The following is a 24,642-nucleotide window of genomic DNA, read 5'->3' on the forward strand; positions in this document are numbered from 1 at the left end:
AACAAGCAGTGAAATGCAGCCTTGTTCAGATGCTAGGAGTAAGTCGTTTGTAATTTTGACACATGACACATTTTCCCTCCATTCTGATGGTTGATGTGAACATTACCTGAAGCTGCTTGCCATATCTGCATGATATTATGCACTGCACTGCTGCCACATGATTGGTTAATTTGATAATTGTATGATGTGTGGGTGTACAGGTGTTCCTAATAAAGTGATCAGTGAGTGTATATTTCAGTGCTCTGCACTTGTGGAAACATAATACTAAACCTATGCACATGACACATTTCCACAATGATCCCTGTTATGATACTGTACTATAAGTTTCTTTGGTATGTTTATGTAATATGTTGCTTTGGTTATACACTGCCCATCAAATGTTTGGGGACACAACTTTCTCAAAAGTTTTTTGTTTGCAGATTAACATATAACATTTTAAGCACTGACCATGCTTATTCTGATGAAAATTACAGTCTATCTTACATGTAATCATTTGTGATAGTCACTGAAAAAAAATTATTAAACTACACATTCATCAAAAATCTCTTAACAGCCGCACACACTTTCTCCATAAAACCGGTCTTTCCAGGCATTCCTAAGAAACGCTCTGCTGTGTCTCTTGCAGGAGACAACCTACAAGGATTTTGGAGCTGGTGTCTAAATCATCTCTAAAACCTTTAGCTCTAACTCCATGCAGAGCAGCTCAATTGGTTTAAGGTGGATTGACTTTTCACGCCATTCCATTACAGACAACCCTGCTTCATTCCACTCCAAATATGTCCTGTGTAACTTTGACGTGTGTTTGTGGTCAGTAAAAACAATTGGGACATTTCAGGAAATGGGCAAGGTGTCCCTAAACCTTTACTGTAAATATTTTTGCAGAGCCACTGAACTGAAATAAGCTTAGGAATGTGGAGATATCAAATCACCAGAAATCAAGCACGGTGTCAGTTACTTTAAGATGTACTTTTTTTCCAAACATGCTCATTTTTGCCTATGCAGACCTATGTAGAAGAATTTTCAATACCTTGAAATGAGATTTGATGCTGTAAATTATTTGTATAGTTTATTTCCAGTGGAAGAGATACTTCCATGTTTACCGGTTGTCTATCTTTTTGTAAATGATAAAATGGTTTAACAGTTCTGGTAGTGAATAAAGCATAATTAATACTATTTTGGGTTTGACTGTTGATTATTTAGCCTAATTCTACAGAATATATGGATTATCTGTGTCATTATTGTATCACACATCATGACGTTGCTCTCAAAAGGCACCGCTGGGATTCGAACCCAGGATCTCCTGTTTACTAGACAGGCGCTTTAACCAACTAAGCCACGGCGCCGCTGCGGTGGTGCAGTCACACCTTACTCAATGCATCCTAATACGAGGCGCACTTTCGATTCCTTTGCTATCGTTAGTCAGGACTCGGATAAAGAATATTAGCTAGGATATCCTGAGATGGGCCAGTATTTTTTTTTTTATCAAATTCATCCCCTGTCGAATAAAAATTAAAAAGTAAATTATATAGTAAAAAAATACTAATTAATAAATAGCTCAAGTAGAACCTTACAAACATGTCGACGTTACAAACAGTAAAATGGCGTTACACAGCCTATGCTAAGTACAATTGGCTTTTGGGAAAGTTTTAAATGGATACTATCTGCATTAGTGCCATTCATCTAGAAATTCATAGAAAATACGTCTTTAGTTTTACAAATTGTTTTACACAGTACGTGTTTTACAGGTTCTTGTTTTGTATTTAGCAAGTTTTTTTAAATCCGTGTTTTGGAAAAACAAAATAGAAACCTTCATAGAATTTGTAATGGTTTTAATGGTTATAATGGAAATTGTCTTGGTTTTAAGGGAAAGTGTAATGGTCCCTGTGGGTGTCTACTGGTAATTTGTTGCCTTCTATTGGTATGTCTAGTGGATACCATTAAGGAACAATAGTGGTAATGGTTTTAATAGTTAGTTGATGGTTTTTAATGGTATTTGTAGTGGAAACCATTAGAATTTTTTTGATCGTTTCTATTGTTTTGGGGTTGTTGTTGTTGTTTTTTTTTAGGATTTCACAATCATTACAAATTCACAGATGAACAGCATTAAACTGCCTCATAGGTTTTATCCTTATGCACAAAATTGTGTGGATACTTGACCATTATACCCATCCATATCTGCTTGTTGAAAATCTCATTCCAGATTTAGGCCCCTTTACTGTAATAAAAACCTCCACTCTTCTGGGAAGGTTTCGACTAAATTTTGGAGCATGGCTGTGGGGATTTGTGCTCATTCAGCCACATGAACATTAGTGAGGTCGGCCGAGGAGGTCTGGGGTGCAATCTGTGTTCCAGTTCATCCCAAAGGTGTTCAGTGGTATTATTTAATTATTTATAGTTTTTTAGTTACTTAGTTTTTTATTTATAAATTACAATTCACCTCCTTATATTTATTCATGAGTGAATGTAGTTTTTGTAGTTTATTTGATAAAAATGACTCAGGTAAGCTAGAGGGTTAAGCCTTTTTGTTTTGCTATACAAATTGCTATAAAAACTTAAAAGGCACCAATTTACCATAATGAGCCTTTTATTTTATTATTTGTATATGTAGTTGTTTATCTATATTTTATTTTGATTGTATATATGAAATTTCTGTATATAATTCTAATAAGAATTTATTTTTGCCATTTTTTATCATTATATATTCATAAATATTTACATTTATTTAGTTGCATGAATAAAAAGTTTTGTTTGTTCATTTGTTTGTTTGTTTGTTTGTTTGTTCCTAGTATTAGTGTCCACCCTGTTAGTACAGTATGTAGTGCTCTGCTTTAAGAAATCAGACAGTGTTTAGGTTTAAGAAATAACATGCTGAACAATAGCTCTGTATATGCATGTTGGATTTTTTTTTTCAACTAAATTGAGCAGTTTTGCTGGCAAGATAAGCAAACAAGTGACGATGTGCATCGTAATTATCTCTTTATTTATAAGGAAGATGTAGAGAATGGGGTGAAGCCACTCTGGATGTAAAGGCTTTAGTTGGAGGCGATGGTCTGATCAATCCAGGAGCGAAGCTTAGTGACCCGAGCGTACACTCCAGGTGAGGAAGTACTGCAAGTGCCGCTGCCCCAGGAGACGATACCAACTAAGGTCCAAGCTCCAGATTTCTGGCACACCAGGGGGCCACCAGAGTCACCCTGAAACAGAAAAGAAACAAAACATATGCATACATTTGATTTCCGGTTAATTATGTCAAATTAGCCTATTTCTATATCCAGAAATCTGTAAAGTTGCTCTGTGATAATGTCCATTGTTAAAAGCTCCATATAAATAAAATAGAATTTAATTTAATTATTAACCAGAAACATCAATATTTCCCACAGTATTGTGGGAAATGTTGTATTAAACTATATTGAATGGTATTAAACCTTGTATTAAATTATAATTTTATAATTTCTTTTTTCTTAACAACATTGTGGTCTAAAATATTTATTACATACTGTAGGGGTGGCTTTAGATTGATTTTATTAACATAAACCTAATATAATCAGCACATTAAAAAACAATTTGTTACATGTTTAGATATTTTGTTTTATTTGATATTAAAAACACAACAAAAATATAAAAGTTAAAATATTTGTTTCTGTCTAATTCTTTAACTTTTTTTTTTAACTTTATGCCCCCACCCCCTTGATCTGCTACATTGTTACTGATACAGTTTTAATGATGATCAAGATTACCATGCAGGAGGAAGCGCCAGAGGCTCCAGCACAGATCATCAGGTCGGTAATTTTACTTCCCCAGTAACGCTGGCAATCGGTGTTAGTCAGCAGTGGCAGAGCGGCCTGTTGCAGTAGAGGAGGAGTGTTTGCAGCTAAAAGAGACCAAGAGAGTTGACATTAATGGGAGAAATCCCTTCTAAAAAAACAGAAATAGTTCTTTAAAATCTTTAAAAAGCCTACAATTTCACTTGATATAGATAAAGCCTTTCCATTACCATTGTATCTGGTCAAGCCCCATCCAGTTGTGACACACTTCGAGCCACCTGGGAAGTTATCACTGGTCTCAGCCAAACACACAGGGGACACACGGTTGTTGAGCTGGGCAGGAGTGGCCAGTTTGATCACGGCAACGTCATTGTTGATCGTGAATGAATTGTAGCTGGGGTGCCTGATGGACTGTGATGGAGAGAGAATGGATATAATAAGAGTAGTTATCATTTTATTATTATCTTACTGGTTAATCTGAACCAGAAACTATTTTCTGATCAAAACATCAGCTTACTATAAATGTGCTAATTAACATCTGATTATATGAGTTCATGCACTTTTGTAGACCAAATACAAACCTTTGCAACTTTCAGGACCTGGATGTTCTCTGCATTAGAGGAGCGGTCATGCTCTCCAAGGACCACAAGGTGAGAGGTTCTGCAATCCAAAAATTACATTATATTTTGGTTTATAATTTAACTTGCTGGAAAAAAGCTTCACTTCTATATACATTTGTGTAAAGATCAGATTTCTGTCCCTACTTGACATTGCAGTGAGCAGCAGTCACCACCCAGTACTGATTGACCAGGGAACCACCACAGAAGTGGAAGCCAGTACTGTCCTGAGAAGAGAACAGCAAGAAAATGAAGCATGGTTCCATTCAGCTTATCAGTACCTGTATTGTAAAGGGAGTTCAGCATGGTAGAGATCAGAAGAGACGGGAGGGTGCGTCTCACCTGCAGAGACACTTGCCAGGGCCATGAATGGGGCACAGCCTGCTCACCATTCACAATCCTGGCATATCCAGAGATCACAGGAGTGATGGCAGGCACACCACAACCTTAACATTTCACACAAACACACACACACACACACACGCACACACAAATTCTTTTCTTGTTGAATTGCTTTTAAACCAATATTTCCATGTGTCACTATGATCTGAAACTCCTGAATCATCCTGAGGGCTATGGCCTGCTGTGCGACCATGTAGATACTCAACTAAAACAAGCAGTGTTCATGAGACTAGAAAGAAAACAACTGTAGGCAAGACAGAGCCTGTATAAGACAGTAAATAGCCTGAGTTTTAGTCTACAACACAAGTACTATGTGAATATTATTAGTATTAAATACAAAGTTACATACCGTATGTTGCACCAAAAAAGGCGAGGCAAGAGAGGATCCACAGGAGAGCCATGATTTCACACTGCTATAACTGGATAGAGTGAGGGTTTTTATAGAGCTACTGTGGCCTTGGTTTCACCGTATCTTGTTAAACCATTCTATAATAATCCCAACTTCACCTGTGCAGTTAGCGATATCAGAATATTTTTCCCATGACACGTAATGAAATTCTTATTGCAATTCTTGTAATAAAAGCATGACAAAGAGGATTTAAGGAATTATGCCTATTCATTTATTTGTTTGTTTGTTTGTTTGTTTTTTGTTCAACCTAAGCCCATATAACCCTTATGAATGCAATAAGTAATTATTTATCATGAAATTTATTTATTTGATCCTTACACTTGGATTAAAAAAAAAAAAAAAAACCTGGTGTAACTTTTATAATACATTTTTGTTGCTTTTATTCTGATTGTAAGACAAATAAATACATTAGATTATTTTAAAATACAAAATATCCTTGAACTGCCCTGTTAATACTTTGGAAAATGTTGATTCCTGTATTTATGAAATGTTTATTCAAGCATTGATAAGCAAGTTACTCTGTAACATGTAGGCTAAAAATAAGAGACGTGTAAGGGGTTGACTGTGTTTATGTGTTTATGTTCATAAGACAACATTTTTTGTAATTTTGCCACAATGGATTTGAAATGGATCAAAATGTGATTGAAGTCTCAATTGGGTTGAGGTCATCTGACATTTAAGAACATTTAATTTCTTTGCCTTAAGAAGCCCTTGGGGTGCTTTCGCTATATGTTTTAGGTCATTGTCCATCTGTACTGTGAAGCACCGTCCTATCAGTTTTTCCACATTTGGCTGAATCTGAGCAGAAAGTATAGCTCTATTTGCCTCAGATTTCATCTTGCTACTTCTATCAGTAAGCACAGCATCAATAAACACGGTTCTATTGATAGCCATACATGCCCATTCCATAACAGTCCTCCACCATGTTTGACAGATGATGTGGTATCTTTGGATCATTTGGATTCCTTCTCCAATCTCTTAGTTAATCCTGTTCCAGAACTGGTCAGGCTTTTTATTTTATGTATTTTTTTTATTATTATTTTTTTTTTTTTTTAAAGATTTTTTTTAAACACTGTCTAATCTGGTTTTTCTGAACTTGTGTGTTACCAGTGGTTTGCATCTTGCAATATTTGAAGGCTTTATGCCATTTTTATAAGCTTTGTGCCATTTAGAGAGGTTTTATTTCATTTAGAGACGTTTAGTGCCATTTGGAGAGGTTTGGTGCCATTTTGGAGAGCTTTTTTTTACCTGTGTTTGGATAACCTTACACACAATTTTAGGGGTTAGAGATAACTTCCTCATATTTTGGGTGTTCATGGACAAGTACTTGGGGCATCTTTGAGACCAGGAATGGCTTTGATATCAACATTTGCTGTGAAGCTATAACATTTGTGTTAAAAGTAAAAAAATTTTTTTAATAATTAAACAAAAAAATACTGAATGTATTGCTCCAGGTAGGCTAGGTCAAAGAAGAAATACTTGAAATAACTGCTAATTCTTAAAGTCTTGTCTACTTTCGTATGAGCCATTTACCACTACTGTGGTGTGTGAGATCACAAAACAAATCAATGCTGAACACAGGTACCCCCAAAACAGACAAAAATGCCATTTTTTGGCTACCGGTAAAAGAGGTTAAATTCATGAAGGTGTCTCTTGACAGTAGACTTTAACAATGATACATATACCTTCTCCAGAGTGTTCTTGACTCGGCTATATGTTGTGAAGGGTTTTTTTTTTTTCAACAAAAATTCTGCATTCATCCACTTTAGTTGTCTTCTGTGACTGTCCAGGCCTTTTGGTGTTGCCGAGCTCGCCAGTGCATTCCTTCTTTTTAAGAAATTGTTTATTTGGCCACTCCTAAAGTTTCTGCGATCTCTCTGATAGGTCTGTTTTGTTTTGTTCAGTCTAATAATGGCCTCCATCACTTGCATCGCCACCTCTTTGGACCGCATATTGAGAGTTGCTATGAACAGCTACCAAATGCAAATTCCACGCTTGGAATCAACTCCAGACCTTTTATCTCCTTAATTCATCGTGAAATAACAAGGAAACAGGCCACACCTGGCCATTAAACTGTTTTTCTGTCAATTGTTCAATTACTTTTGAGCCTGTGGAGGGACTTTTAAGAATGAAACCCCCTTTGAATTAAAGCTACACTTTAGGCTACACTTCAATCACATCTTGACTGCTTCATTTCAAATCCATTGTGGTGGTGTACAGAGACAACATTACAAAAATGGTGTCACTCTCCAAATACTTATGGACCTGACAGTAAATGATAGTATATGCATCCTGACGCTCATAGGGCATGGTGTGAAATCAGTGTACTGCTCATATCTTCTGTAAAGCTCAAAATGTCCTCAGTACACAGTCAAGTGTGACTTCAGTGTTAGATCTCTCCTTTTTTTTTTTACATTGTGGAGCAATTATTTTTTATATAAGTTTTCATAGTTAATTTCTAAGTAGTATGCCTTCCTATTTATTCACATACAATTGTTTGCTTTAGGTAAGTAACTGTAAATTTTCCACTTTATCCCACACACAACATTGCTATCATCATCCTTCCACTTTTACATCCAAGGACGCTTTGTTTCTATGAGAGACGCTTCCATTATCGCGTGCGTGGTTACAGTCAGAGGGCCAATCACTGTCCTCGGTCACATGATTGACGTGTGAGTGGCGCAATCTCCGCGTAGAGAGGCGGGACATTAAAAAGCAGACGCACTCGCACACACAAACAGAGTGAAATCAATTTAGTTCATTGTATTGCTGTTGATTTACTCCAAACGCTGGTGAGTTATTCATGCTGTCTAAGTTTACAACTTCACCGTAGCTACATTTATAGGAATATAGCGTCATAGCTTCCGGCATGTCTTTTTAAACAAACTTTAACTTGACCGTTAGCTATAGCCATAGTATTGTACAAGCTAACCAGCTAGTTAGCTAGCATTAACTTCATTCACTCCAGTTTGCTGTTGTTGTAAGCATAATAAAATGCTGTTAGATGGCTAACTAGACAAACACACTAATTATTAACTTCATGACGGAGTTAACAAAGTGAGCTAATTAATTAAGTTTTGTGAATTTAGGGAAACACTGCACTTCTCAATACTGCAGACCATTGAAGTGCCCCACAAACCAAAATTTTGTGGGATTTAACCCTTGTGCGTCAATTAAAAAAGTTATACATAGGTCCATAGAAGATAAAAATGTCTATGTCCAATAACTGTCTTATAAATATTAATATATTCATATTCTTTTCCACTTTCGATTTTTTTTTTACCAGCATCAATTCTGATCATAATTACCTAACATACTGGAATAAAATTGGTTTGATGTTCGATATTCGCAGATATGCGGAAATTAAGGGACCGTCTCTAAAGTTGCATACGACATTATACACGTTTCTAACTTCAATAGCATTTGAAGGGAATGACTTACAGTCATATAACCAACTGTAAAGTGTTCATGTAGGTATCTGCTATAATGCACACCTTTTTAGATTTTTGATATTTAATAAAGTAAACTATTATATCATATATAAAAATTGCCACGTATTTCATTACTGCATGGGCTCATCCACAAAATATACCATTATTTGAAGGGAATGATGTACAGTCACACATCCAACTGTAAAGTGTTCATCTAGGTGTCAGGTATGAAGCACACCTTTTTATATTTTTCAAATTTATTAAAATAAGCTATTAAACCACATGTAAATTAGATATGAATTACACTACCGAATGGGCCCATACACAAAATATACCATAATTTAAAGCTCAGTAGTATTTGAAGGGAATGATGTGCAGTCATGAAGCCAACTGTATAGTGTAACTATTTTGTGTACCTAGTTTAAAATAGATTTCTGAAAGCAAATTATGGTGAAATATTAAAATTCCAACAAAAATACTCACCTTTTGCAAAATTTATGCTGTTTGCATTAACACAGACAAAATGATATTTTAAAAAAAATTATGAAAAAAATGTCCATAAGGATGCACAAGGGTTAATATATATATATATATATATATATATATATATATATATATATATATATATATATATATATATATATATATATATATAATATAATATAATATAATATAATGTCCTTCACAAATATCTATATCTAGGGGGGAAAAAGTTTCTGTGGTCAGAAACTGACACTTATGTTCCATCTGGAACATTGTGGTGGTCCTGTTGCATGACTTGATGATTTAGAGGCCACTGAACTTCCATCCATCGCTTCTCCATACCTATCCCAGAGAACCTATTGCAAGAAGTCTGGGCACTAGGTGGGAGACACACTGGACTGGGTGCCAACCCACCGCAGGACACAATTGCACACACATTCACACATACCAATCAGCCTACATCGCATGTCTTTGGACTGGGGGAGGAAACTAGAGTACCTGCAGGAAACCCCCGAAGCACGTGGAGATCATGCAATTTCCATACACACAGGGCGGAGGCAGGAATCAAACCCCCAACCCTGGAAGTGCGAGGCAAATGTGCTAACCACTAAGGCACTGTGACCCCCACCACTGCACTTGCTATTGATATTTCTTGTCCTGCCAGGTTTGAAATGTCAGCCCTTCAGTCTGCCTCATCGAAAAGTTTTACCTCAACTCCACTCAAAACCAAATCCAATGTCCCGAGGAGCATGCCGAGAAGCAGGAGCGTGGAATCGACTGGCGACTCGACCTACTCCGTTCTGTCACCCATCTACCACGATAGCTTTGAATTATCAGATGACGATAAGGAAGAAGCACTGAAGCAGTGTCAGCCACATGATGACCCCTCTCTCACAGCAGATGAAGGTGAACCCATCAGTCCTCGCAGGTATATTCTTAAAATGTTCTTAAAATTCTTGCAAATGTTTCATATTATATGGTCAACGATTTGTCTAAATCTGTATGCAGTATGATGTATGCAGCATTTACAGAGTACGATGTGTTTGTTTTTTTCAGGGATGAGTCCCTTCATGCAGAAGATACTTCTAGAGAAATGCTGAATCTAAGTGCATGGGAGCAGTGGCTTGTAAGTAAAGCCAAAGAAGAGCGAATCAAAATGCATCAGAAGTCCCTGCAGGTAGATTTTATTTATTAGGGTATTTACTACAGTGCTGTGACCATTCAGTATTTTAGGGAGAGTTTTCTGTGATTTGATTAATGTTTAAATTTGTCATATACTTTTGTTCTGCTTTAGAACAAAATCATGAAACTATGTATAAACTATATATTTCAGCAACAAGCTCTGAAAGAAAAGAAAGAACAAGAAGAAATGGAGCAACAAAGAAAAAAAGCAGTCAGAGAGTGTAAAATTCAAGAGTGGCTTCAAATGAAGAGAGAACAGGTACCACTCACTTTCTTTCCACATTTTCTTTAAAGGGATGGAAATCATATACTAGACATATAAAATATGTGAGGAATAAAACAAGGCATGATGTTGTAGGAAAGTAATTAACGGCAAGGTTGTGTGATCCAGCTGACTCAAAGTAGCATTACTGTTACCACCCCAGAGTTGATTGTTTTCCAATAGTGGCACATTTCAACAATTTGTTTTCTGTCTCATACCACAACAACTTGCCAACTCTAACAATTTTTATTTTGTTAGCATGAAGTGTTCACCATACATTTCCATGACTGTAAATGCAAAAATGTAACAATGTGCATGCACTGTGCAGGAAATGTGTGTCAACATTGTTTTCTTTTTTTCTGTATTTAATGCAGTTGCACCATTTGAACACCAGAGGTCCCTATCTGCGCACCACATTAAGTTAAAATACATTCACAGAGTACTTTATTAGGAACACCTGTACACATTCATGCAATTATCTAATTAGCCCAGCGTGTGTCAGCACTGCATAAAATCATGCAGATACGAGCCAGAAGCTCTGGGTAATGTTCACAACAACCATCAGAATGGGGGGAAAACGTGATCTCTGTGATTTTGACTGTGGCATGATTGTGGCAGCTAGTGCCATAGTAGCTGGTTTGAATATTTCTATAACTGCTGATCTCCTGGGATTTTCACACTTGTTCAGTGAGCAGCAGTTCTGCAGACAGAAACGCCTTGTTGATGAGAAAGGTCAACAGAGAATGGCCAGACTGGTTCGAGCTGACAGAAAGGCTACAGAAATGCAGATAACCACTCGGTACAATTGTGGTGAGCAGAAAAGCATCTCAGAATATACAACATGTCAAATCCTGAGGCAGATGAGTTACAACGGCAGAAGATCACGTTGGGTTCCACTTCTTTCAGCCAAAAACAGAAAGCTGCAGTGGGCACAGGTTCACCAAAACTGGACAGTTGAAGACTGAAAAACGTAGCCTGGACTGATGAATCTCGATTTCTGCAAAGGTACACCGATGGTATGTTCAGAATTTGACACCAATTGCATGAATCCATGGACGCAACCTGCCTGTGTCAACAGTCCAGGCTGGTGGAGGTGGTGTAATGGTGTGGGGAATGTTTTCTTAGCACATTTTGGGCCCACAATTTACCCATCTTCTAATTGCTACTTCCAGCATAATGCACCGTGTCACAAAGCAAAAGTCATCTCAAGCTGTTTTCATGAACATGAAAATGATTTTGATAGTCAAAAGTCTGATAGCTTTGGATTGCAATGCTCAACATGCGTTACACAACCACATTATAATTGTGTTAAATTATACTAGGGCAGAAGAAAATGGTATTTTAGCTGACTTTGGAGCTCTGTTTGTGCTACAGAGCTCATTCTGTTTGAGTTGATAATTTTCCCTAGATCAGAGACTTTGTTTATTCAGTCATAATATTTGGGAGAATTTATACATTTATTTGTTTATTTTTAAGGTATGCTGAACTTGTAGTACATTTTGTTTACAATATTAAACCTCTGTTCAAAGCAACTTTTGATTTATTTGGTGTTATACAGACAAAAATGCACATTGGTTTGCATTTGTTTTCTGCATTCAAATTTTGTTTAAAATAATGAAATCAATCGAAATAATGAAGTCATTATTGTGAATTGAATCGAATTGTAACTGTAGTGTATTGTTACACCCCTACTAATAAATGAGCACCCTTGTATTGTAACACAGCTACCAAAAATGAGCACGAACTCAGCTGTATTAATATAAAAATAAAGAAAAAAACGAATTCCATTTCCCCCCACATTCGGGGTGTATTCTGTTCAATTACGTTAAACTTTTTGTAATAGCGATCAATTTTCTTTTTAAATTCCCAGGAGAAACAGGAAAAGCTTTGCCGGGAGTCCCAGAAAACAAATAAAATGCTCCATGAAGAACAGAAACGGTTGGAGATAGAAAAAAAAGCCCAAGAAAAATATAAATCGTGGCTCCATAAGAAAAAGCACGAGGAGAAGGAAAAGAAATTGAAAGAGCAAGTACGTTCATAGAGGCATTTCAAATTATTCACGTAAACAAGATGAACTGTTTTCACTTTATGTATGTATGTATGTATGTATTTATTTATTTATTTGGACTAACAGGAAGAAATAGCTAGACGAGAACAGGAGGAGAGAGAACGGAAAGAGAGAGCAGATGAGAAGTTTCAAGAGTGGCTTAAAAGCATAAAGGACAAAGAAAGACGTACAAGCCAGTCATCAGCATGTTCAGCTGGTAAGTGGAAAAAAAAATCTTCTTTGGAAATTAAATATTTATATCATCTTATCCAAATCTTTATATTTCAAAGTTTAGTCATGTAAAAATACACCTTCCCTTCCTTTTTTCTTGTTCTCAGGTGGCTATGACAATCTAAACTATCCAGCTCCCAGTTTTGTGAATCCTATTCCATGGAAGCCCATTCACATTCCCCAGCACGACAGAACACCAAGGAACAACTTGGCAGACAGGAAACGGCCAGGTCCCCCGAAATATCGCTCAACTCCATGTCTCGCTTACAAAACAAGACACGATCAGCTTTGCTGACAAAAGACTGTGATACTCTCAGGTTAATATCACACATGGAACTTTTACTGTGCAAAACTGTACAAATGTACATGTATGGGAGGATGATTTTAGAAATGCTTGTGGTCCTGATCTTGCAAGGTTTTACTGTTCAATGGTTTATAATGCTTACAGGCTAGTTTTTCACATCACTGACACTACACAGGAACGTGAGTAATTTTATAACTCTGTAATTTTGGAAAAAATTTGTTGAATTATCATTGTTATTTGTTTTTGTTTTTTTACTGCATAGGCAGGGATAGGAAAATCCAAGTTGTCAATATGTCAGCACACTCTGTATGTTTATTTTCATGTAAGTGTTTCCAAGGAACCAAAACAAGACTTGCTGGGAATGTGACTTGCTGGGATTAGTAATTAATGAGTCTTTATTCTTGTTTATATGTACAGGCTCACTCCTACACTTCTTTCACAAAGACTCCTCTGTCTCAACAGACAGCCTGTGTAAAAGGCTCTAAGCAGCATGTATTCAGTGGAGTACAGAATTCAGAATAAATAGTTATCATCAGCATATGTTAGTCCTACGTCATTTTCATCTTCACAAAAAGCAGATTTTTTTTTTTCATTTGTGTGGGCACAGGAAAGCTTTTAACCTAAAGTAAAAGCCAGATGTTCACTTCACACACTTGTGTACTGTCCAGTGCCCGGTAGTGCCTTGTGGCTCTGTGAACTGTGTTGACCACACAATTCTGTGTGTGTGTGTGTGTGTGTGTTTGTGGATGAATACGAAGGGGGTCTTTCACACTCGGACAGCATTAACGTCATAACTTATTACATAAACAAACTTTCTGGGACCAAAGGTAATATATCAGTTCTCACTTTAAGTTGTTTTTTTTTTTTCCTTCAGTTATTCAATGCTTCCAATGCAGGATGTTGTTGTTGTTGTTGTTGTTGTTATTATTATTATTATTATTATTATTATTATTATTATTATTATTATTATTATTGTCACTTGTATGTTTTACTTGAATGTGTTTGGTGTGAGGAGATGACAGTGGGAGAGAGAACTGAATGGACAACTTTTATCAGTCAGGATCTACTGTAATTCTCGGTCTAGTAATGAATGCTGTTGTGAAAACTGAGCTCCTTCTTGGTGTATAAGAACAAAAGGCTGTTAGAACAAGACAAGGCATGCTTCACTGAGCTACGTGTTTGCATGCTGCTTTGCCGACCAAAGGTCACCTCCCAAGACACTAAAATTGAAAATGTATGTGCTAATGTTTTCACTTTGCAAGGTGAAACTGTTGTTTTTTCGCCTATTTTAAATACCTGTTAAAAAGTGAACGAGGAAAAAAAAAAAACATGTCAAAGTGTGTTGTTCTCTGGTCACCAAGGTTTGCTTAAAAACATTTCCAGGAGATGCAGTGGTGCAAATGGGCTGGCAAATGGAAATCTCACCTACCAGGACAGGTAGGGGTGTGTTTGTTGACAATTTAGTTCTTGTAAAGCAGGGAAGAGAAAACAAAGGAGAAGCGGTGATCAGTTCATACAATTTATTCTTCGTTCATAGGAGTCAGTTAGTTAGTTACTTATATGTATTAAATGATGTAGATGATTTAGATGTAGAGGTGCTTTTCAAACCTTGGTTCATTTTTGACAGGAGAACTTAAACCCATTTTCGGTCATAATGATATTCTATCATATTCTGAACACTTCATTTTGAAGAGTGAAAAGCCATTTACATAGTTATAAGCAAGCTACAGGGATCAGTCGAATGTGGAAGCTCTAGGTGTGTTACAATCTCGGTGCTGATCATGACTATGCAGTCCACAGGAGTACAGGAAGAGGACGCCTGTGATTTCCTATTTAAAATTATCTTTGTTGGAGACAGCAACGTGGGAAAGACGTGCATCATCCACAGCTTAAAGTCTGGAGAGTTCAGAGACAAACAGCATAACACTATTGGTGTAGACTTCACTGTGCATACCATGGATATAGACGGCAAGAGGGTGAAGGTGAGTACCTAATAAAATAATTAATCATTGTTTTAGCAAAACTGATTTACAAGTATTAAGAGCTCAGACAAGATGGTAGGAGATGTATTTGTGGTATGTAGCATTTACCTGCTTTCCCACTGTATTGGCTTATTTTTGATCAGCATTAGAAGTTTAGAAAACTTCAGGTCCCACTGAAGGTCATTATGTACAGTGCCCTCCACTAATATTGGCACCTGTGGTAATTATGAGCAAAGAAGGCTATGAAAAATTGTCTTTATTGTTTAACCTTTTGATATTTTGTTAAAAAATACTCTGCTCTCATGGATATCAGACAATTGCAAACACAAAACAGGTTTACTAAAAAAAAAAACTTTGTTAAATGTGTGTGCCATAATTATTGGCACTCCTATAAAGTCTTATGAGGAAAAATATATTTAAAGTATATTCCCATTGATATTTAATTTTTTTTTTTTTTAGTATACCTGGGTGATTAGGAACCAGAAAGTGTTCAACCATGACTTCCTGTTTCACATAGGAAACAGGAAGCTTAAAATGGTTCATGGTTGGATCTTCCAGCAGGACAATGATCCAAAACATACATGAAAAATCAACACAAAAATAGTTTACTACAAAATCAAGGTCCTGCCATGGCCATCCCAGTCCCCTGACTTGAAACCCATAGAAAACCTGTGGGGTGAACTGAAGAGGAGAGTCCACCAGCATGAACCTCGAAATTTGACGGATCTGGAGAGATTCTGTATGGAGGAATGGTCTCCGATCCCTTGCCATGTATTCTCCAACCTCATCAGGCATTACAGTAGAAGACTCAGAGCTGTTATCTTGTCAAAGGAAGGTAGCACACAGTATTGACTAAAAGGGTGTCGATAACTGTTGTACACATATTTAACAAAGATTTTTTTTTTTTGATAAACCTGTGTTTGGTTTGCAATTGTTTTCAATTGAGCAGATTATGTTTTAACAAAAGACCAAAAGGTTAAATAATAAAGACAAATTTTCACAGCCTTCCAAGGGTGCCAATATTAGTGGAGGGCACTGTGTATAGAAATTTCTTTGTGTGAGACTTTATCTGACAAACCTGTTTTTCTTTGTAGAATATTAACTTTGTGTTAACTGAGCTATTACACTATTTCCACAAAATCTAACATTTTGGCCTGGGTTAATGATTTAAGGTCAAGCCTTTTGATTTTTAAATGTTACATGAATAGATTCGAGAATAGTCCCAGACTGGCTGACTAATCCCTAATGCTATATAGATTAGATTAGTTTTTCTCATGAAATAAATTTACCCAACCCCATATTAGCAGGTATGAGTGTGGCTGTAGTGTAGGCACTGATGCTGACTCTTTAGCACACGGTTTCCAACTGGGGTCCTGGAGAACCTATAGTCCTGCACGTGCTAGTGTTTTCCTGCTCTAACACATACTTGGAACTCTTAAAAGTGCATTAAATAAGATTTGTCAAAATTCGGCAAGATTAGGTCTCTAACGGTTAAATACGTGGCGTTAAATAAGCTCCACCCCCAGAAGCTACAGTGATTCAACTAGAGTTAGCATTAGCCAGGACTGTTATGACATCACTTTCAAGCACATATAACTAACAGGAGGCCCATCCAAACATAAACAAACACTCCAAACTGTAATGCAGTTTTCCAAGTGTGTTTACTGAGCTATATAATATACTTGTGCTGAAGCTATGGCTTGAACCATTATTGATCATGTTCTACACATGTTTTCTACATTACTCATTAAAAAACTGCAAAAAACTTTAATCTTTTGTTGAAAAAGGCGTGTGGTTAGCAGAGATTGGTTGGGAACCTGTGCCATTTATCAGTTATATAAAGAAGACTAATTAAATTTTGAACTGTTCATGATTTTTAAAGCATTTTGGTCTAATGTTTTCATTGCTAACTTGCAAAAGATGTTAGTAGTCAGTAGGCCCATGTTTTTAGTACTAATTATTTACAGTATAACAGATGGTTACCACAATAAATAGTGTTTGCCACATTACTTTCCCCAAGATACTGGTAGCTAATTTATTGTAGAACTATGAGAGTCGGGTCCTGTTTCTGGAGGATCCTCCTGCAAAATGTTGTTAAGGTTATTATTTGAATGTACCTGGTTTTCAATACTTATGGTGTATTGCAGATGCAGATATGGGACACGGCTGGCCAGGAGCGTTTCCGCACCATCACACAGAATTACTATCGCAGTGCTCATGGGGCTATGATCGCCTATGACCTGACGCGCCGTTCCACTTTTGACTCGCTACCTCACTGGATACATGCAGTAGAACAGTATGGAGTTGCCAATGTAGTCTTTGTACTTATAGGTATGAGTTCTTGTATTTTATTACTCTGTGTTAATGAACTTGAAGAAACCTCAGGTGAAACTTTTCGGATTGGCAGCCAATATAAATGAGTGCTATGTTTTAAGTGAGAAAAGAGGAACGTGATGGAAAGTCTGAAGGTGTGATTAAAGTCATTGTGGATTGTTTTGAAGGCATTTGTGAGAATGGAGTATATTGGAGTTTTTTTTTTTTGTTTGTTTGTTTTTTTGCTGCATTCAGTTGTGAATTACTTTAGTGTATATGATGATTGCCAAACAGGTCTATAGAGGACCAGACCAGGATTGGTCCAGGAATTCCTGGATATAATTAACTGGTAAGATACAGCAGGGGTTCGTCGCTATTTCGTAGAGAGGCCCCATTAACTGTCAAATAAATTCCACAGACCCATGCAGTGCAAATTTATTTCATGAATATTCATAGTGGTTCGAGTCATCGTGGTTTCTATTCCTGAACCTTCCACTGACAAAACACATTCCAAGATGACAATATTTATAGGCATACTTGTTTGAGTTATTGAAGTTTGGATTAAACCACTCTATTTAAGGGATAACGTTGATTATGGTTGGTTCTAAATTTCCAAATCTGTAAGACCCCCCTGGCTATTCTTCCCAGCTATGATTGGCACAACAACTAGCTAACTTCAGCTGACTGCTTGCTCTCAGCTTCCCTTGAGAGAACGACTTGGCTGAGCTACTTCCTGTAATGTCTAGCACTTGTTGAAAAAAGACACATTAGAAAATTTATGTGAACTCCAGTATTTAATAAGTGTAGCAGCAATAACCTCTACCAAACGTTTCCTGTAGGTGCTGATGAGGCTTGCACAACAGTGAGGAATTTTAGAAACTTGCTCCCTACAAAATCTTCAGTTTATCTTTATTTCTGGCATTTCTTGAATGAACTGCCTTCTTCAGGTCATGCTGCAGATTCTGGCTTGGAAAATCCCAAATTGATTGTCTAAACAATTAAGTTTTTGGTTTACTTGTATGTTTTAGGTCATTGTCTTAATGCATCAATGATTCACCCCCAAATGTCACACAGAGTATTAGGTGGAAGAAAGAAAAAGAAACTAACATTACAAATATACTGTGTGGCCAAAAGTATGTGGACACCTGACCATCACACCCATATGTGGTTCTTCACCAAACTGTTGCCACAAAGTTGGAAGAACACAATTGTTTTGAATGACTTGTCTGCTGTAAAATCTAAAATCTCAGGCTCATTCATACAAGGTGGACATATACTTGAGTCCTGATGACCTACAGAATGCACATTAGCAGAGGTTCCACTTACAAGAGAGTATTCATGAAGTTTATGTATACTATAGGGTCCATACCGTGATCACTCCTGTAACTGAAAATTAGGGATAAATTCACACACTTAAAATCTGTATAATGTGTTTATATGTTTCTGTAAAGCTGCTTTGAGACAATCTCCATTGTTAAAAGCGCTATACAAATAAAATGTGGACTTGAGCTTAAAATAAACGGACAACTTTTTGTAAAATTCCATAAGCTCTAACATATTTTCTCATTTCAGGCCATGTTGTTTTCTTTTGTATGGAATGTATAAAGTTGTACAGAATTGTTTTCAGGACATTTTGACTTGACCAAGAGTCCAATTAAAATATCTCAACATTTCCATTTTGTTGTTCTCTCTTTAGGTAACAAGTGTGACCTGCAGCCCCATCGACAGGTGTTGTTTGAGGATGCCTGCACTCTGGCTGAACAGAAGGGTGCTCTGGCCGCCCTGGAGACATCTGCTAAGGAGAACCATAACGTACAAGAAGCCTTTGAGCTGATGGCACGGGAGCTAATAGTACGAAATGGAGGCATAGTCCCACATGAAGCCTTGTCAGATTCCTCAAATCTCTTTCTATACGCTGAGACTCACTCAATTGGTGAAGTGGAGTCCCTAGAGAAGAAGTCCTGTGAGTGCTGAAATATTGGGATTTAAAGGAATGGTGTTCTTTCAGAGACCATTTAAAGACTTCTAAAACATTCTCAAGCGTTAAGTAGTTTTCAAATACTTGCTACTTGCTCTCACGTATATACACGGTGCACAGGGGGACGTGCAATATTGTGTGCAATATGATAGTTTAACTTATAAATTAACTTTGTGTGTTCTTTTCCCATGTTAATGAGAAATAAAATGGAAAAATGATCATTATGGCTGTGAACTTTCTGAAAACACTTAAGCCTCGAAAGTCTTATTTTTATTTTGCATAAAAACAAAAACAACTCGTTTTAAAACAGCACGTGGCAAAATATGATTCAAACATTTTTCAAACATCCTAAAATAACATGGAGGTTTTCATGCCAGCATACTAACAAAACATTTTACATCCAACAATAAAATGATGTTTTATAGGGAAATTATTACAATGCTTACAACCATCATGGCTTTACTTAAATATGGTAAAGATGATGTCTAATTTAAAACACACTATAAGTAGAACTTCTCCAACTAAAATATGGTTTTATTAATATATTGCCAATAAAAACACTTCACTTTCTATCTGTAATTTCTACAAATCCTAATCCTAGCTACTGTTAGTCAGTCATTTTCAGGGTCTTGCATTACAGTATACGTTACTGACCTGGAGGTGCACTGCATTTCTTTATGTGCAGGGTTTCCAGTGTGTGAGGTGTTCAGTTTTGTTCTTAAAATTGTCTATGTATTTGTGCTAGAATGAGAAGCCTCTGGATTATTCCAGACTAGAGCCCTCTTGTTGGAAGACAAGCCCCACAGCCTCGAGTACATCTTGAACTACAAAAGAAGGCTGGGTCAGGGTTGGATCGAAGCGGAAATCTCTGTGCCCATGGAAGATGTGCTGCTCTGTGACTGTTTGCTCGGGGGCAAGCTCCTGCTGCTCTCTGTTGTAGACACCTGTGCACACCAGGATGGAGCTGCAACTCTCAGGTAGACGGTGCTCGTATGAGCCCCCGACCATCACCTTGCCTGAATTTTTTGCATCATCAACGGTTTCATAGTGGAAATCACCTGCTACGTGACTGGCTGAGCCACCTTGTGCATGTACCCGAGTCCTGGCATGGTGCACGGACTGCAAGTAGCGGTTATAGAGGTTTGCACCATAGATGTCAGCCATGGGGTTATCCCTGTGGGAGGCATGAATTTTGTTAGAGGAAATCGTCATTAAAGGTACCGAATACTATAAAACAAGCTTTGTGATGATAGAGATCAGAAAGAGGCTAACATAGACAGCATTTTTATGATCAATTATTTTATTGTCCAAATGAACACGGCATCAAATAAAACAAAAAGCAAATCCTACAGCCAAAGGCCTTTTTTTTTAAAATCAGTAGCTAAATTCATCCTACAGGCCTTCATATACTTTCAGACAAATGAAGACGCTGAAACCACCGTTTTACAAGCTCACATACTCTCTCTGGTTTTTGGCTATTGGGTATTAATGATCCAATCACACGATTTGTCATGTAGTGCATGATGTCTTTGTTTTTTTTTGTTATGTTTTTGACTCAATTATATCATGTGAACATTGTCTCTGTAAGAAGTACACCAAGGCCTTAACTCACCCAATGGCATACAGTCTTTGGACAGGTTCTGTCCAGCCTAGCTTCTCTGCCTGCTGTCTGATCAGCAGCTCTGCGTAGTTATAGGTCACCACACTGGGCTTCCCAATCAGAGCATCATACTGCAGATCATAACCTGTGATCTTCTTATAGATGCTCTCCAAACACAACAGGAACATTCCATGACCGAATCTAAACAGCAATAACAAACCAAATAAAATATTCACTGATTCAAAGTTTTGGATTTCTTTTTTCTTTCTTTCTTTTTTTAAATAAGCGTGTTAACCACAATATGATATTAATATACAGGGTGTCCCAAATGTCTCTATACACAGGGGAAATTAACTCTTTTTAGCAAAATGTCTTCCAAAATCATTTCATACTTGGTTTATATTCTAGATGTATTTTCAGATAGCCTTTAAGAACGCCTTTGCCTAAAGAAGAGCGTATTGAAATCATTCTCATGGCTGGATCGGGAAGCTGTCTTAAGGTTGCGATGGACTTTAACAGGAAACATGGCAAGCACATCACACACGACACTGCTGCCAAACTTATTAACAAATTCAAAAAGACTGGAAGTGTTGCGAACCAACTGAGAAGAAGTGGACGTCCACCAACATCCACTGACAAAGGCACAAACAACGTGGTGCTGATCTACACAGTACCCTGTGTATGGAGACTTTTGGGACAAACTGTAGAAGTAATAAGTTTAACCACAGAATTGTACCTGCGTTTATAAAAATATGCATTTCAATGTTTTTGGATTTTCCCCCTGAGGAGGGTGAAGGCTAACATGTGCTTCCTCTAAGACACGAGGCTAGCTGACCACATATTTGTGAACTGCTGCGCATGTTGCATCACTGGGAGGCATAACACTCAGAGGAAAGCGCTTTCTGCCCTCTTACGCATAAATGAGCTCACAGACACCAACAATTGGCTAAGGTCACTGTGACTGACAGGGGAGAGAGAATATGGCCCACTTTTAATTTCAATTTAAATTAAATTGTTTTAGACTTCTGACCGAGCACTCTTTGCTTCTGCCATCCATAACAGGTCCATGTTGCAGGCCAGCACAGGGATATGTGGGTAATGCAGTGATGTCACAGGATTTCCTGGCTTCCCATTGGTCAGGAGAACATCCACAATCAGCTGAAGGTTGGTCTCCCACCTGATTGGCTCACCAAAGAGAATGAGAGCTGAAAATGAAAGCGTTTAGTGAAATCTAAGTGGAACTCAAAGTGTAGGCAATAGATTAAGTAAAAATAGTACATTAAACTTGAGTAATAATACCTTCAATTGGTTGGAGGTCCTTGGATGGAGGAACCTAAAAATAAATTGTGTGAAATTTACACTTCAGTACAAGTTTTCATGTTTAACTGTTTTCCTATTCAAATATTCCCAAGAAATTTCTCATGTTTTTCAAATGTTTTCAAGTTTACATGCATAAAGGAATGCATAGTGTGTAAGAAATGGGAAAAGGGGGTGTAAAGGAGCCATTTGTTATATGTATGAAAATATATTGCAGTTTTGTTTTGTGAATAAAGTATGAAGTCTTCAAACAAATCTAAAAACTAATTTTGTTTTAATCCCAATCAGTCATGTGAAAACTGTTGAATTACTGGAAATGTTGTTCCTCACCACATCTTTGGGTCTGCGATTGTGATCCACCATATCCAGTAAAGGGTACGCCTCTCGTAGCATATCAATAGTGACAACATTCTGAAAGCCTAAACTGGAGTTAGTTTCTGTTAAAGACAATTTTTTAAAAAGAAATTCCAGGATTGTTTTAAACTAGAGCAGTAATTATTATGCCGGGGTAGTGGCAGCGCAACATAAAGATTCCCCGCCCGTGACTAAAAAGTTGTGCTTTGAGTAACATATAAATAAATGTTATTGTAGGTACAGAATACAAATGCAAAGAAACTATACTCACTATGGTCAAAAGGTCAAGGTTTTATTTCAAATTACTGCTGCACAATCCATCAGCATATTTTGACTGAGGTGACATAAATATGAACAGCAACACAGGCTGTTGAGAATAAACAGAATAAACAAATATTTAAGGATACTTCTGTGCAACTTCCACAACCGGCCCCTGTCCAGACACTAACACACACATCTTATGGAACTGACTGAAGACCCGTAAAGGACTGTGAGACAACACAACCTGATCTGGTGACACCTAAAACAAACAAACAAACAACAAACAACAAAAACATTAAGAGATGAATGCTGACTTCTTGGACAGGGTAGCACTTTGTTGATCCGCAAGACTGACCTCTACTTCTAGCAGATGAGATAGCTGCTCTGCTTTTGTCTGCCGCATAGAGTTCCCTGCGTTGGTAACGAAGACCACTGGGACTTTATATTTTCCATTTCCATCCACCAGATTCCTAAAGCACTGCTTGGCTGCTGGAATGGGGGTTCTTCCACGGACCAGGACCCCATCAATGTCGAAAAGCAGACCAAAAGAACTGTGACTGCATTGCGAAGGCTTAAAAAAAAACAGTATTCAAAAACAGATCAGTCAGTTTCAAGAAATTATGCTGATGGAAAATATTCAAAATTCTACAGAAGCCCTAAGAAGCCATGCATTATTTTTTTTTCTTGTTTTGTCTAGATCTCGACTTAATTTTCCTGTGATCTCCACAGAACACAGTTGATTTCTCGTGATCTCGACTTTATTTTCTTGTGATCTGCATAAACAGTTGATTTCTCGAGATCTCGACTTATCTTGTGATCACAATACATAAATATATACATACAAGGCCTCTTAGAGCTTCCGGAAAATGCTTAATAATCGAATGGAGTTAATTTGTTTTGATGGACAAAAATATCCCTCAGTAGAAGGGAAGTCGTTTTATTTTCATTTTAAACTATTTGTGTACTTTGGAAGGACAGGAAAATTACAGTGATTTAAATCATGTCAACGACCATGAGTCAGGACACCACACGGTCCTGATCCACACAGACCGGCTCTTTCTAGTTCTGACTGCCGGTATTTTAAAAGTGTTATTAGTGTTATAATGCGCATGCGCACAAGCAAACAGCCAAACAATACCGCTTCCCTGACTACCGTCATTATCATTCATTATCGGTTCTCTCACAAACAGCTCTGTTGTTTTTAAACACCACTAGGAAAGAAACATTTAAAGTCGATGACTGGGTCAACTTACATTACTGTAGCGCCGTATTTGCGCCGTGCTGCTGAATTTCAGAGCCTGCCACCCGAATTTAAACATGTTCAATCGCGACATGAACTCTGCCATTTCTTTACAGTGTCACGATGCAGTAGTAACTAGAAAACGCCCTTGTACAGTAATCACACTTCATAGGTTATAGTTTCAGTTTCTAAACATCTGGTTAAACTAGTTTAACTCTCTCGGGCTAGTTACTCAGGCTAACCATCGTTACCGAATACATATAATAATTTGCTACCTAATGGCATTAAATATTTATTTACAGAAAACAGGACACGGTCCTAGTCCATAAACAGTATTCCAAGAACCGATTAGTAAAGATACATAAATGGCGAGGATTCCGTCGACTGATATCAGCAGACACAACTACCTAAAACTCTTGCTGCATGTTTTGCGCATATAAGGCGCAGTATTGATGCCCACTGGTT

General features: G+C 37.3%; 4 protein-coding genes and 1 non-coding gene across 8 annotated transcripts; 2 read left to right on the forward strand and 3 right to left on the reverse strand.

Moving 5' to 3' along the window:
* Positions 1-1,269: 1,269 nt before the first annotated feature.
* Positions 1,270-1,343, reverse strand: trnat-agu (transfer RNA threonine (anticodon AGU)). The gene has a single exon. It is a non-coding gene; the product is annotated as a tRNA-Thr (tRNA).
* A 1,616-nt stretch (positions 1,344-2,959) lies between these two features.
* On the reverse strand, positions 2,960-5,275 carry LOC108274430 (chymotrypsin A). The gene is made up of 7 exons (XM_017484602.3): positions 5,133-5,275; positions 4,724-4,827; positions 4,529-4,608; positions 4,346-4,424; positions 3,995-4,175; positions 3,738-3,871; positions 2,960-3,194 (listed from the first exon to the last, which is right to left on the reverse strand). The coding sequence occupies exons 1-7, from the start codon at positions 5,182-5,184 to the stop codon at positions 3,033-3,035; spliced, it is 792 nt and encodes a 263-aa protein (XP_017340091.1). The 5' UTR covers positions 5,185-5,275; the 3' UTR covers positions 2,960-3,032.
* Positions 5,276-7,876: 2,601 nt separating this feature from the next.
* On the forward strand, positions 7,877-13,670 carry ccdc34 (coiled-coil domain containing 34). Its single transcript, XM_017485395.3, is given in 8 exon segments — positions 7,877-7,984; positions 9,771-10,034; positions 10,163-10,283; positions 10,440-10,547; positions 12,421-12,579; positions 12,685-12,814; positions 12,936-13,098; positions 13,100-13,670. Coding segments are annotated over 7 exon segments (975 nt in total). The 5' UTR covers positions 7,877-7,984; positions 9,771-9,777; the 3' UTR covers positions 13,137-13,670.
* Positions 13,671-13,799: 129 nt separating this feature from the next.
* On the forward strand, positions 13,800-19,629 carry LOC124625936 (ras-related protein Rab-19). Of its 3 annotated transcripts, none has more exons than XM_047160096.2 (5): positions 13,800-13,959; positions 14,494-14,569; positions 14,926-15,114; positions 17,262-17,445; positions 19,124-19,629. In XM_047160096.2, exons 2-5 carry the CDS (start codon positions 14,519-14,521, stop codon positions 19,399-19,401), a joined length of 702 nt encoding a protein of 233 aa, XP_047016052.1. In that variant the 5' UTR covers positions 13,800-13,959; positions 14,494-14,518; the 3' UTR covers positions 19,402-19,629. The 3 variants fall into 3 exon arrangements, with proteins under 3 accessions (XP_047016052.1, XP_047016051.1, XP_047016050.1); XM_047160095.2 differs by having other exon boundaries at positions 14,516-14,569; XM_047160094.2 differs by lacking the exon at positions 13,800-13,959 and adding an exon at positions 14,025-14,366 and having other exon boundaries at positions 14,516-14,569.
* A 24-nt stretch (positions 19,630-19,653) lies between these two features.
* Positions 19,654-24,604, reverse strand: hdhd5 (haloacid dehalogenase like hydrolase domain containing 5). Of its 2 annotated transcripts, none has more exons than XM_017485390.2 (8): positions 24,191-24,604; positions 23,293-23,508; positions 23,084-23,196; positions 22,653-22,746; positions 22,305-22,338; positions 22,036-22,210; positions 21,018-21,206; positions 19,654-20,579 (listed from the first exon to the last, which is right to left on the reverse strand). In XM_017485390.2, exons 1-8 carry the CDS (start codon positions 24,281-24,283, stop codon positions 20,168-20,170), a joined length of 1,326 nt encoding a protein of 441 aa, XP_017340879.1. In that variant the 5' UTR covers positions 24,284-24,604; the 3' UTR covers positions 19,654-20,167. The 2 variants fall into 2 exon arrangements, with proteins under 2 accessions (XP_017340879.1, XP_017340880.1); XM_017485391.3 differs by lacking the exon at positions 24,191-24,604 and adding an exon at positions 23,925-23,948.
* Positions 24,605-24,642: the final 38 nt, after the last annotated feature.

The sequence above is a fragment of the Ictalurus punctatus genome, chromosome 14, assembly GCF_001660625.3.
Source record: "Ictalurus punctatus breed USDA103 chromosome 14, Coco_2.0, whole genome shotgun sequence".
Taxonomy (NCBI): domain Eukaryota; kingdom Metazoa; phylum Chordata; class Actinopteri; order Siluriformes; family Ictaluridae; genus Ictalurus; species Ictalurus punctatus.